This window comes from Lemur catta, chromosome 8 (genome assembly GCF_020740605.2).
Source record: "Lemur catta isolate mLemCat1 chromosome 8, mLemCat1.pri, whole genome shotgun sequence".
Classification (NCBI taxonomy): domain Eukaryota; kingdom Metazoa; phylum Chordata; class Mammalia; order Primates; family Lemuridae; genus Lemur; species Lemur catta.
Genome location: NC_059135.1, coordinates 48,741,565 through 48,755,278, shown reverse-complemented (window position 1 = coordinate 48,755,278; position 13,714 = coordinate 48,741,565). Strand labels below are relative to the sequence as shown.

General features: G+C 39.4%; 1 protein-coding gene across 1 annotated transcript in view; it reads right to left on the bottom strand.

Annotated features, from left to right (window-relative positions):
- The window catches only part of TTN (titin), a 269,437-nt gene that overhangs the window by 58,637 nt on the left and 197,086 nt on the right, over positions 1-13,714 (bottom strand). The window contains exons 239-259 of the mRNA XM_045559324.1: positions 13,105-13,401; positions 12,697-12,996; positions 12,295-12,609; positions 12,053-12,201; positions 11,455-11,605; positions 11,084-11,365; positions 9,467-9,769; positions 8,634-8,936; positions 8,251-8,532; positions 7,855-8,154; positions 7,459-7,761; positions 7,058-7,366; positions 6,661-6,942; positions 6,260-6,559; positions 5,880-6,173; positions 2,820-5,786; positions 2,183-2,503; positions 1,798-2,082; positions 1,399-1,698; positions 790-1,092; positions 96-371 (exon numbers count right to left, since the gene is read on the bottom strand). Of these exons, the coding sequence (XP_045415280.1) occupies positions 96-371; positions 790-1,092; positions 1,399-1,698; positions 1,798-2,082; positions 2,183-2,503; positions 2,820-5,786; positions 5,880-6,173; positions 6,260-6,559; positions 6,661-6,942; positions 7,058-7,366; positions 7,459-7,761; positions 7,855-8,154; positions 8,251-8,532; positions 8,634-8,936; positions 9,467-9,769; positions 11,084-11,365; positions 11,455-11,605; positions 12,053-12,201; positions 12,295-12,609; positions 12,697-12,996; positions 13,105-13,401 (8,622 nt within the window). The remainder of the gene's footprint in view (positions 1-95; positions 372-789; positions 1,093-1,398; positions 1,699-1,797; positions 2,083-2,182; positions 2,504-2,819; positions 5,787-5,879; positions 6,174-6,259; positions 6,560-6,660; positions 6,943-7,057; positions 7,367-7,458; positions 7,762-7,854; positions 8,155-8,250; positions 8,533-8,633; positions 8,937-9,466; positions 9,770-11,083; positions 11,366-11,454; positions 11,606-12,052; positions 12,202-12,294; positions 12,610-12,696; positions 12,997-13,104; positions 13,402-13,714) is intronic.

Here is a 13,714-nt window from a genome sequence, read left to right as displayed (position 1 = left end):
ACCAGAAAGAGGAAAGAAATGTAAGAATAGGGATCTGATGGAAAAACATGTTTCTGACCTTTATATTTAAAGGGCCATTTGAACACTTAACCTACCCATGACTATAACTTTGATTTTCTGAGTGTCTGTCCCAGAACTGTTCTCTGCTGTGAGGCTATAGTAACCACTGTCTTTCCTAGTAACATCTTTTATGATCAGAATTGAAGAACTGTCTGCTTTATGCACTGCCAGGTGGCTGGATGTGACAACGTCATCTTCTCCTTTTTTCCATTTACACGTGGGATGAGGCTTTCCATATACATGGGCTTCAATTCGGAGTTTCTTCCCAGCTTTAATGGTAATTTGCTCTGGCATAAGGATCTTTGGTGGCACTAAAAATAAAATGAGAAGACATTAATTTTGGTGTTAAATTTCTTCTTGTGGGGAACTATACTGGTGCTTTTTGTGAGCTATAACCCTTTAATGGGTTCAAATTAATGTTTGTCTGAAGCCAATTAAAAAAAGAGAATAGAATAGAAAATACCAGAGGGCCACATACATAATAAGGATAGGTATTGTTTCAGCAAACTTTTTTAGTTATACATATGTGTGTGCTTGTACTGCCTCATGATTTAAAATTTATTTGCTATATGTTATGGATCCACATGTCTGAAAACCGCTGTTCTCTACTGTTTTTCAAGTATTTCTGGAGCTAGATTCATCAGAGAAGAAATGTCTACATGTAAAAAAAAAATCTAAACAACTAACCAACTTTCATCATGTACTATAAATGAAGGAACGACTACTTACACCGTTGTTCTTTGGCTTCATATACTCCTTCAGCTTCTCTCGGCAAACTGACTCCAACGGCATTTCTGGCTGCTACTCTAAATTTGTATTTCTTTCCTTCCTTTAGGCCAGTGACAACAAGGCTGAGATCTTTTACCACTGAGTACTCTGTCCAGCGATCTGCAGGCTGCTCTTCTTCTCTGTAACTAATGATATAGCCATCGATTTTAGCCCCTCCATCACGCAGGGGAGGCAACCAGGCTAATGTGGCACTGTTCTTTGTCATTTCAGTCACTTCTAATTTCCTTGGGGGATCTGGCTCACCTAGAAGAAAAACACAATTTAGAAAATTATCTAGGTAACCTAATCAACCCCTTGGTTAAGGTACATAAGGGTTTTAGTATGCCATGTGCTTCAAAGTATATAGAAACTGTGGTTGAGGATATTGAAAGTAAAACGTACAAAATGAGACAGATCAAAAAAGTCTCATGAGTGAGTTATATATTTATTGTACTGTTTGGGTTTCCACAAACGAAATCCCCTTCAGTAGTAGATTAAATGGAATTGGTATCTTGACCTTGCTAAAATAGGGGACTGGAGTTAAAAGGAGGAAGAAAGGATATTACTTACTCAGAGGATCTGATGCAAGCACTGGTTTGGGGACGTCTGTTGGGACGCCGGGGCCATACTCATTGACAGCAGTTACTCTGAAGAAATACTCATTCCCAGGGACAAGATTGGTTACGTTGAAGCTTGTTTTCTTAACTTCTGGGGTAACAGTTGACCACGTCTTTCTCTCTGCCTCACGTTTCTCCACAATATAATGTGTCACTTGGCTCCCACCATCATTTTCAGGAGGGGCCCAGGACACATGGCATGATGTTTTAGTGACATCTGAAACTTTCAAGTCAGACACAGGCCCAGGAGTATCTGTAAAGAACCACAAAATCAGATAAACATGTCCCCTTAGCATCTTTATTAACTAATTTATCCTGGAAGAGTGAGGGAGAAGCATTTTAGCAAACCCACCTAATACTCTGACATTTACGAATACAGCCTTTTCTCCTGCCGGATTCACGAGTGTTAAGGAATATTTTCCTGAGTCATCACGGGTAGAATTGGGGATGACCAGGAAGGCCATAGTGTCAACCAGATCGACTTGTCCTTTTCTGACCACATTATCAATACCCACTTTTCGCCAAGTGACTTTCGGGGCAGGTCGCCCTCTCACTATGGCAAATAGTCGAATAGGGCATCCTGCCCTCACTGTGACCAGTTTTCTCATGCTGGCATCCAAATCAATCTCTGGAGGTTCTGCAGATGACATGAAGGTTATTAGTTGACTTTTCAGAACATGGGAAAATAACACAAGAAATGAAGTGTGAATGACTCACTGGACAAAGGAGGGCCTCACCTAGTATTTCTTTAGGTTTGATAGCTTCCTTTAGTTCTGCAGGGCGCCCGATGCCAACTTGGTTTTGGGCACACACCCTGAATTCATATTCCTGGTTTTCATCCAAGCTGGTAACAGTGAATTCCATGCGAACGAGTTGTGCTGCAGCGTTGCACCTTTTCCAGCCTTCATCAGGTGATGCATCTGCTATTTTCGGTCTCATTTCCACAACATATCCAATTATTGGTGCACCACCATCATAGACTGGTTTTCCCCATGAAAGAGTTATGGAATGTTTGGTTGTATCAACCACTTTGAAATTGGTTGGTGGACCAGGAGGCTCTGAAAGTAAATATAAGAATAAATGTACACCATGGTTAACTACTACTAGTGATACTTTAATATGTAGTTTTACATAATCAATCTTGGATAATCAAAGATAGGACGTTCCATTTTTCAATTACTGAGTCCTCTTTATTTTTCTTCATAAAAATTAGAATCTACCATTGTACATTAAAGGTGATTTGGCAAAAGGTCTATTTGGAAAAATGTTTGCTATAATAGAGTTTTGATGTTTTGGATTTAAATTATTTATCTAATATCTCTGTGCTTGAGATTAAGAGTTGGGTTAGTATCAGAAAAACCAAGAACATCTTACCTATGGGGTCTTTTGCCACCACTGGTCTTGATGGCAAGCTAGGTTCTCCAATTCCAACTTCATTTTCTGCCTTGACACGGAACTGATATTCATGATCTGGGAGGAGATTCTGTACTTTCATACGTCTCTCAGAGATTGCACTCTTGTTAACAGGGACCCATCGTACTGAATGTTTTTCCTTTTTCTCCAAATAGTATCCTGTGATAGACTTTCCACCATCATATTCAGGTGGATTCCAAACCACAGTCATTTCTTCTTTGCTTACTTTAGTGACTTCTGGGGGATCAGGGCGACCAGGTCTATCATATTTGGTTTTTGCTATGACTGGCTTAGTTTCTGTTGGAGGCCCTGTGCCTATTTTATTTTCTGCACGGACTCTGAAAATATATTCATTTCCCTCTATGAGACGTGTTACCGTAGCACCAGGTGTCAAGACGTTAGCAGAATAGGTAGACCAAACCATTCGCTTGGTCTCACATTTTTCTAGAATATAATTTTGTATTTCACAGCCGCCATCATCTTCTGGTGGATCCCAGCGAATAGTACACCTATCACTGGACACATCGACAATTTTCAGATTCCTTACAGGCCCAGGCTTCTCTAAAACATTGACAGTGGCATAGGCCACAAAACTGCCAGCTGTGTTAGTTGCTGTAATTACATATTTACCACCATCACTTCGCTTTGCTTTCGTAAGAGAAAATTTAGATGAATCAGCACTGGTATCAATCTTCACCCTTGGTGATCTTGTTAAGTCTGTGGCATCTTTGTCCTTGGTCCATAAAACTTCTGGAAATGGTTTGCCTCTAACCCCTGCCTCAAGTCTAATGGTTTCCCCTGCTCTGACAGTTAGCACGCCACTTAATTTCAGATCAAGCACTGGTTTCTGTAAGTCTTCCTTCACAACGACTTCCTCTGTCTTCACCCAGTCACTTTCCCCACCTTCGTTCTTCGTTTGCACTCTGAACTCATAAATCTGGTTTTCAACACATTTGTCAACCATATAGTGGGTTTCTTTAATGCTTCCTTTATGCACTCTTTCCCAGTCCTCAGAGCCCTTCAGCCTCCTCTCAACATGATAGGATAGATTTGGGCTGCCACCATCATAATCAGGCCGCCGCCACTTTAGATAGACGAATGTCTTTCCTTTATCTGCAATGTGAAGGTTTTCAGGCTCACCTGGTCTGTCAATGGGGTTAATAGCCAGAATGGGAGTTTTTGTTTCAATGGTTGGCCCAACACCTACTTTATTCTCTGCACAAACTCGGAAATAGTATTCGTTGTTAGCTAAAAGGTTGGCCTTGATTAATCGCTTAGTGACATCTGAAGCAACGATTGACCAGCCTTTTTGGTTTGGTTTGCGATACTCTACTATGAAATTTGTTATTTCTGAGCCGCCATTATCTAGTGGGTTTTCCCAAGCAATTGTACAGTTCTCTTTGGTTACATTGCTAACCCTCAAATTCTGGCAAGGTCCGGGTCTGTCAAGGACATTAACAATAGCTGAACCTTGAGCATGTCCACTGCTGTTCTTAGCTGAGATGATATACTTGCCATGATCCGCTCTAACAGCTTCTTTAATTTGTAACTCAACACGAGGTAGATCATGAATTAGGTCAACCCGCTTCTCTCGGACCAATACTTTGCCTTCCTTAGACCATGTTATGTCTGGTTCAGGTCTGCCTTTGACTCGAGCAAGAATGCGGATAGTTTGGCCCACTCTGACAGTAATAATGTCACGACAGGTAACATCAAGTTCTACTTCTGGAGGATGAAGGATGTCTTTTGCAATCACAGATTCTGCTAGTTCTCTTGGCTCTCCCTCTCCCACAATATTAGCTGCCTTTATACGGAATCTGTACTCATTTCCTTCAATTAGTCCAGGTACCCTAACGGCACACTGCCTAATCAGTTCATCCTTATTAATCCTGTCCCATTGTGCTGTGCCAGGTTTCTGACATTCCACTACATACCCTAGAATGGGGCTGCCACCATCACTGAGAGGCTTTGTCCACACTAGGTCAGCTGTTTCTCTGCTCTTGTCTTTCAGTTTAGGATTAATAGGTGGTCCAGGTGGTTTTATGGGCCGGCAAGCTTTTATTGGGTCAGAACTTGGGGACGGATTGCTTAGTCCTGCAAGATTTTCAGCAAAAACTCTAAACTCGTATGTGTTTCCCTCATAGAGTCCAGTCACTCTAAACTTCAGGTCAGCTATAGGTGTTTTGTTGACCCTCACCCATTTGCCAGTTATTTCTCGACGTTCCACATAGTAGCCAGTTATTGGACTGCCACCATCAGATTTTGGCAGCGTCCAAGACACTGTTGCTGCATTTTCAGTAATGTCAGTAACCACTGGTTTACCAGGAGGAGATGGAGGAAAGAACTTATGTTTAGCAACTGTAGGCACGGAGTCAAGGGGAGGACCAACACCTATCTTGTTCTCTGCTTTAACTCGGAAAACATATTCACAGCCCTTCTGCAAGTGTGGGATTTTCAGCTTTGTCTTACTGCTTCCTGAAGAGACAACGCCCCATGTGTCTTTCTTTGTATCTTTTTTCTCAACAATATAATTGATCACAGGGCTTCCTCCATCATCCTTAGGTGGCTGCCATGAGATAGTCATGTGTTCAGGGGTAACATCCAGAATATTTATGGGACCTGTTGGTGGACCAGGAACGTCAAGGACAGTAAGGTGTACGGCTGCTGTTTTGCTACCAGCTGCATTGGAAACTGTGATTTGATATTCCCCAGTGTCTTTCCTTAAGCAGTTCTTAATGGTAAGTACTGATGAGAAGTTGTCAGTTTCAACTATGTAGTGTTCATCTGTTTTAATCTCAACCCCGTCGGTTGTCCACTTTGCAGTAGGCACGGGTACACCTCTTATAATAGCAGGGAATCTCACTGTAGTTCCAGCCTTTACCACAAGGCCTTCAATTAATTTCAAATCTAGCTCCACAGATGGAGGCACTGGAAAGTAAACATGAAGACATTAGGTTTTGATTTTCACAATATGAATAGTTTAAAGAAGAAATAAAATAACAATGCCAATCCCCAAATTACCTAGTTTTTCTTGACATTCTATTGGGATAGTTGTGTCAGGGATACTAAGACCCACAATATTTTCTGCTTTTACACGGAATATATATGTCTTTCCTTGTTGTAGTCCAGTAACAACACACTCTAAGTTTGGCACAGTCTTGAACTTAATCCAGTCCTGGGTGCCTTCTTCTTGATATTCTACCAAATATCCAGTGATTGGAGAGCCACCATCACGATCTGGCTTATTCCAAACAAGGGAGACTTCAGTCTTGTCAACATCTACATGGTGTAAGTTCTTGGGTGGCCCAGGGGGATCTTTGCAAAAGAAGAAGTTATAATGAATAAGTAATATTCTCAAAGACAACCAAACAATACTTTTACATCCAGACAAAGCAACTTACGGAGAGGATCCAGAGCCTTGATGGGTTTAGGTGTCTCAACAAAAGGACCACGTCCGTACTGGTTCTCAGCAGCTACTCGGAAGAGATACTGATTGCCTTCATTAAGATGTTTAGCCAAGTGACTCTTTTTCTTTGATGTAGTTGAAATAGGTGACCATTGGGCGCTGGCAACATCTCTCCTCTCAACGACATAGTTTGTAACAACAGAACCACCATCATCCAGTGGTTCCTTCCAGGTAAGGTAACAAGAATCTTTCCTAATTTCACTGACTTCCAGGTCTCTAGGTGGCCCAGGTTTATCTGAAAAGTGTTAAATAATAGTTACATAAGTGACTTAATCAGACAAGTGCTCAAAATGTATAAAAATTTATTTTTAATGGCATAAATATTAAAATTCTTACCTAATACAAATACTTTTACTGAGACAGTTTTTGAACCGGCTGGATTCTCCACTGTTAAGGAGTATATTCCACCATCTTCATGGGCAGCATTGCGAATTTCAAGCTTGCTACCAACTGGAGTAACATCAATTCTTGCTTTAGTTGGAGCGTCTCTGTCTCCTTTTTTCCAGGTTACTTTTGGGAATGGCACTCCTTTGATGATGGCACTAAGTCTTAGAGTATCACCAACCTTAATGTACTGTTCTCTTGCCATGTTGGCATCAAGAATCAACTCAGGGGGTTCTAGAATAAAGAGAACAGTATGTTCAGATTTGATTCAGGAATACTTATCACAGTTAAGCACATACAATCAGATACATATTTTCCTTGCAAACACAGGTGAGAACATTTTACTCACCAAGTCTGTCTTTTACTAGGACTGGCTCTGGAACATAAGCTGGATCTGATTCTCCAGCTTCATTGACTGCAAGCACTCTGAACTTATAGGTCTGACCATCCCGGAGACCAGTGACTTTATATTTAGTTTCAGGACATGACTCAGGAGTGTGATTGGCTCTTTTCCAGTCTTCATCTCCAACTTTCTGGTACTCGACAATATAACCCAGAATCTTGCTTCCACCATCATGACGTGGTGGCTGCCAAGTTAGATCAACTGAATTACACGTTGTATCTATTGCTTCAGGATTAATAGGTGGACTTGGTTTAGCTACACAATAAAATAAAAGAAAAGGAATTAGAATATAAGCTGAAAATAAAGTTGGATAATATGAAAACTGACTGAATGCATCAGTACTATACCAATTGGATCTTTAGCAAAGACTGGTTTGGATGGTGGGCTTGGATCTCCAATACCAATTTCATTTTCTGCAGAAACTCGGAATTCATACTGACATCCTTCTAGAAGATCAGGAACCCTAAATTTAGTATATGGATGGATAGGCTCTTTGGTAACTCTAGCCCATCGTTTAGACATAGTTTCTCTCTTTTCTAGGATGTAGTTTGTGATGGGCTTTCCTCCATCATGTGGCTTGTTCCAGGTTACTAATGCAGAGTCTTTGGTAACTTCTGTAACAATTGGCTGATCCGGTGCATCAGGAACCCCTATAACAAATGTTTGTAAAATGTGTTAGAAACTTAATTCTTCCTATTAACTATATCAAGCATTAAATCACTAAAAAGGAACATAATGCATACTGAAACGATCTTTGGCTTTCATCGAATCAGACACCAGAGGGTCACTTATTCCATACAGGTTTTCAGCATGTATCCGGAAAATATAATCTTTTCCTTCAAGCAGTTTAGGAACTTTGCATGTTGTCTTGGCACTTGCAGATGTCACAGGCATCCAAATGTCTTTACCCAACTCCTTCTTCTCAATAATATAATTGGTAATTTCACTGCCTCCGTTATCTAAAGGAGGCTTCCAAGAGATAACCATGTAATCTTTGGTCACCTCATCAAAAATAACTGGTCCTACTGGCGGTCCAGGACGGTCTGCAGAAAAAAAAAAAAAATCACAGCACAAATGTTATTTCCACTTCTGCTTTTGAAAGAACAGAAGGTCTATTCTTCTTGATAAATAGTACTTACCAACGACATTAACTTGACAGACACCTTTCCTAGAGCCTGTACTGTTCTCAACAACCACACAGTATTTGCCAGAATCTGAACGTTTGGCCTTGATCTTCTCTAGAGCAAGCGTTGTTGGAGTAGTCTTTATATGAGTGCGATCATCTTCTAGTATGTCAGCTTCATCTTTGAACCAGGAAACCTTAGGCTTTGGTTTGCCAGAGTAACGGCCAGTGAGAGCAAAAGCTTCACCAACTCGAACCGTGAGCTTATCTCTGAAGTCGAGGTCAAGTGTTGGAGGAGCTAAAATGTATGATTATAAAGGCAAATCATTTGTATTGATGTCTTATGACAAACTGACAAATGTACAAGTTTTCAAAGTATAAACCGTAGTAGATACATACCCAGCTCATCCTTGCAAGTGATTGGCTTGGTGCAAAATGATGGTTTGCCTTGTCCAACAATGTTGACGGCACTGACACGGTACTCATAGGTATCACCTTCTTTTAAGCCTTTAACAGTGTATTTTCTGCTAAGCAAGTTGTCATTTGTAACTTTGTGGAACTTCTCAGTTCCAATGAGCCGGCTTTCTAGGACATAGTTAATAATTTCAGATCCACCATCATACTTAGGAGGATTCCAAGTCAATGTTACAGAATCTTTAGTAACTTCTTTGACTTCCAGGTCTTCAGGACGCTCTGGTACAGCTGCAAGTATAAGTATAGAATTATAGTGAAAAAAATGTCACATTAAGAATACAGACTGTAGTAAATGCTTCTTTCTGAGGATTGCATCTAAATATTAAGCTCTCTACGTCCATAAATAACAAAAGAGGTCTCATCACAGAGCTATTAGAGTTAAAAAGGACCCAATACAATCTGATCTCCTCATTTGATAGTTGAGGATATAAAGTTTCATTGAGGCTAAATAATTTGGGAAAGGTCTCTAGAGTTGGTAGTTTTAGAGTTAGGAAAATAAATTAGTTTCTATTTAAGTGGGAAATTTAAAAAAATCAGTGTAGCATACATGGAAGGAATTTGATGAATCATATATATTCTTAAAATCTCTTTCACAATCAATGTTCAAATACTGTCAAATCAGATATCCAGTAGTTGTTTAAACTGCATGTCAAATGAATGAAATGTATGGCACTTATACACATATTTTGTCACCCATAGAGTTTTATTAAATGAATTAAGCAGTGATTAAGCATAAAATTATTTCATATTATACTTACTTATTGGATCTCTGATAACAAGTGCTTCCGATGTCTCAACAAATGGGCCCATGCCAATACTATTTTCAGCTGCAATTCGGAAAAAGTAGGCTTTTCCTTCAATGAGGCCTTGGACAGTAGCATTTTGTCGAGTAACTGTATATGATACTGGGGTCCATGCTCTGCGGTCAGATTCCCGCTTTTCAATGACATAGTTGGTGATTGGAGAACCTCCATCATCTTCTGGAGAAAACCATGTCAGTTTGCAGGAGTCATTGGTTAGGTTGTGAGCTAGGAATGGTGTTCCAACAGGACCTGGCACATCTGGAAATAAGAGGAAAAGATTTCAAGCTGTTTGTCTTCAATGAACTATCATGTTCAACGTTTATTAACCTTTGTTTTTAAAAAGGAGACAAAATGTCATTATGCATAAAATAAGGTTTTGTGCCTATTAATTGAGTTTATCAATTACCCTCACTATCTAAATTCAACTGTATTTTTAAATAAAGTAGGTTTGCAGCTATTGGTTGCCATGATTTTAGTAGAAGCTGAAAGGAGAATAAAATGCTTTTTAAAAGTAATTTGTGAGTTTGATGGGAAGTTGCTGCTGGGAAGTGAACACACAGAGGGAGACAGGAGGTAGGTGAAGGGTGGCCTGGTCACTTCTTGTGGCCAGTTTCCTCTCCAAGGGGGAAGGAAGGAGAGACTTTTTTTTTCCTATGTGATCAGTGAATCAATGAACAGCACACAAGACTTCAAATTGGGAATGACTTTGAGGGTGTTAGAAATTTAACATGCAAATGCACTAGTTGTCAACCTAAAGTAATACCTGTTGGGCAAAAGGGTGTTCAGATGTTTACAGTTAACCTAAGCTTATAGAACTATTGCTCAATGAAATCTTTTTCCTTATGCCATTCTTATATTAATTATGTTCAATACAAAACTGGCTATTTTCACATAAAAACTGTGGCTAGAGTATCGCTGTGCCTAGAGAGATGCTTAGAGAGAGCGCTGCATGGGAGTGCTTCATTTTCTGGGCAAATCCCTGATCTAAAGCAGCCAACAAGAGGCATGAAAAAGCTTTTTAGAGTTCAACTCTATATTCAGTGACTAGAAATGCAATGTTGATAACCAAATATGATGCTCCTCTTCAGTCAGAATACTGAAACCCTCAAAGGGGTTTTTTGCATTATTATGAAAATTAGCAATAGAGATAGAGTCCCATGATGTGAAAATAATCAACATTGGCAAATTGTTAAACAGTCATGTACATTTGCAGGAAAGTTGCTTTTATGAAAACTATATAATAACATAATAGATTTTTACGTGGGTGAATTCTATGAAAAAGCAGCATAAAAAAGTTTATAGTAAGAGCGCAACCATATAGAATATGCATAGGATAAAAAAGCAAGGAGGAAATTTTTTAAAATTCTAATAATGGTCTATGGGATTGTGGGTGATTTATCTTATTTTCCAAAATGTTTGTAATATAGTTTTATTATGATATAGCTTTATTCATTGAAAGAAAGCAGCTAGAAAAGCAAAAAAAAAAAAAACCAAGAAAATAATATAGCATTGTTGTAAATGTAATAAAAATACTGGTTTAAAGAGTCACATGGACAAATTGAATGTATTTACCTAATACATCAACAATAATTGTCTTCTTTCTTTCTCCCCCTGCATTTTTGGCAAGAAGAGAGTAGACGCCTTGATGGCTCCTCTGGCAGTTCTTGATGACCATGGATGAGCTGATGGCTGTGGTCTCAATGGTGGCTTCTTGAGGTAAGGCCCTTTCATTCATGTTCCAGGTGACAGTTGGAGGAGGCTTTCCAGACACATAGGCAATGATTCGGATCACCCCTCCAGCATGGACCACAATTCTGTCTCTGACGCTGGCATCTAACTGAAGGTCAGGTGAAACTGGGAAACAATTGAAAATTATAAGCGAGATTTTCATTTTCAATCTGAAGCATACGTATCAATGAAATAATTGAAGTATTAATAATCACCAATTCTGTCCTTCATTTCAATGGCATCTGTGACTTCTCCAGGTTCTCCGATGCCGGCAATGTTGACTGCTCTAACTCTAAATTTGTAGAATGCTCCTTCTTTTAATCCCGTCACAACAAGTTTTGTTCCTCTTACTTCTTTATCTTTACCCTGGGGGAAAAACCGTAAACATTTTATAATTAGAATAGTTCTTTGTACCTTCTTGTTTTAATGGCTTTTTAAAGCATAACTAGTAGCCTATTTAACTATTCTCTTTGGGAAATTTGTTGCTGGTTTAGGTCTCAGGGATCAGATATTACAAGAATGGAATAAGTTGCTAGGAAGTGTGCTTTAAAATTGTCAAGTGATTGAAAAAACTGTATTGTTCATTTATTCCACCTTTTCAGGGTTTATAACTAAAAGATAAGTTAACTATCATATGACTTAACTTTTGATTACATTTTTGACATTAACAGATGCTGAATTATCACTTATAATTATTCCATTTTTCTGATTTCTCAATCCAAAAGATATAGATAGAAGTTGATGGGATTGAAAATAACTACTATATTTTTAGTTTATTCATAATGCATTTCCTTAATGCCAACTTTTAGCTACCTTCTCCCATTCTTCTTTTCCTTCTTCTTTATACTCAACAATGTATCCAGTTACTTTGGATCCACCATCTTTTAGTGGGGGAGACCACTCCAGATCCGCAGATGATTTAGTCCAATCTGTCACTTTGGGAAATGGAGGACCAGGAGGGGCTAGAAATAACCAGTATACATTAGTATTCTTGACTTTCCCATGGCACTTTTGGAAAATAAGATTAAAAATAAAGGAATGGTTTCGAGGATTACCAATTGGATCTCTAGCAGTCACTGGGTCTGATGGCAGACTCGCAGGACCCACACCAGCAGCATTGATTGCATACACCCGGAACTGATAGTCAGAACCTTCAATAAGACCAGTCACTTTATAAGAAACACCCAAAGTCATAGCTTTGATAGGATCTCGGTTAACCCTCTTCCATCTCTTTGAAGTGGTGTCTTTCATTTCCAGCCAGTAACCTGTCACAGGAGAGCCTCCATCATACTCCGGCTCTTCCCAGTTGACAGTCATGGAGTTACGAGTCACGCTGCTAACGGTTGGTTTATCTGGTGCTCCAGGGACAGCTGAGAACAAAATCACATTGATTTATAAGAATTAAAAAAAAAAACAGGTAAGAATGGCTTTGCATGTGAAAATGTTGTCCTACTTACAAAAGCGGTTTCTTGCTGTTTCAGGTTCACTGTCAAGAGGTTCTCCAATGCCGTATTTGTTCTGGGCCATGATTCGGAATACATATTCATGGCCTTCTAGCAGTTTAGGAATTGTGTACATGCACTCTTTGGGTTCACTGGAGACACGTACCCATGTCTTTCTGTTAGCTTCTCTTTTCTCAATTACATAGTTTGTAATCTTAGACCCACCGTCATCTTTAGGTGGAAGCCAAGATAATGTCATCTGATCTGCTGAAACAGATTCAAACTTTATGGGTCCCACGGGAGGGCCAGGACGACCTAAAATGTTTTAAAGAAGGAACACTTTATCAGTTGCATGATTTTAAAGCCAAATATTAATTATGGACAGAAAAACATGTAGTTTCAACCAAACCATGCAATCTTTACCAAGGACATTTAGTCTCATCTCCTTTGATGCTGTTCCCAGATTGTTTACAGCGGTGATGGTATATAAGGCAGTGTCACTCCTGCGAGATTGTGGGATAACTAAAGTGCAAGTATCGTCTACCACCAGTTTGTTGACATGGGTGTCATAGACAATAGGTTCTTTGTTATCAGGCTTCTTCGGAGGAGCTTTAAACCAGGTTAATGTTGGGAATGGCACACCTTTAATTTTGGCCACAATGTTAACATCAGTTCCTTCTTCGACCTCCATGAATTCTTTTAGATCAATTGATGGTGGACCTAGATTTAAAAAAAAAAAATAAAGTTGTCATTAGGAGCAAAAAGCAATGAAGGATAGAAAGCAGAATTCACAGTGACTATAAAGTTGTTTGGATCTACTGTAGTCAGATTTTGTAGCTCAGCCCAATATAAAGAATGGGTCTGTCTTTAAAACTATCACATTAGTTTGGTGAGCTGGCACATGTGGTCACCATCCTTTACTGGATCTGCATGTGGCTACCTATCAATTATTGCCTCTTCTTATCTGGTATCGTCACACATGTGCATATTCTGACAAAAGGGCAGAGAGAAGTAAAGACTGTAGTAGGTTAGG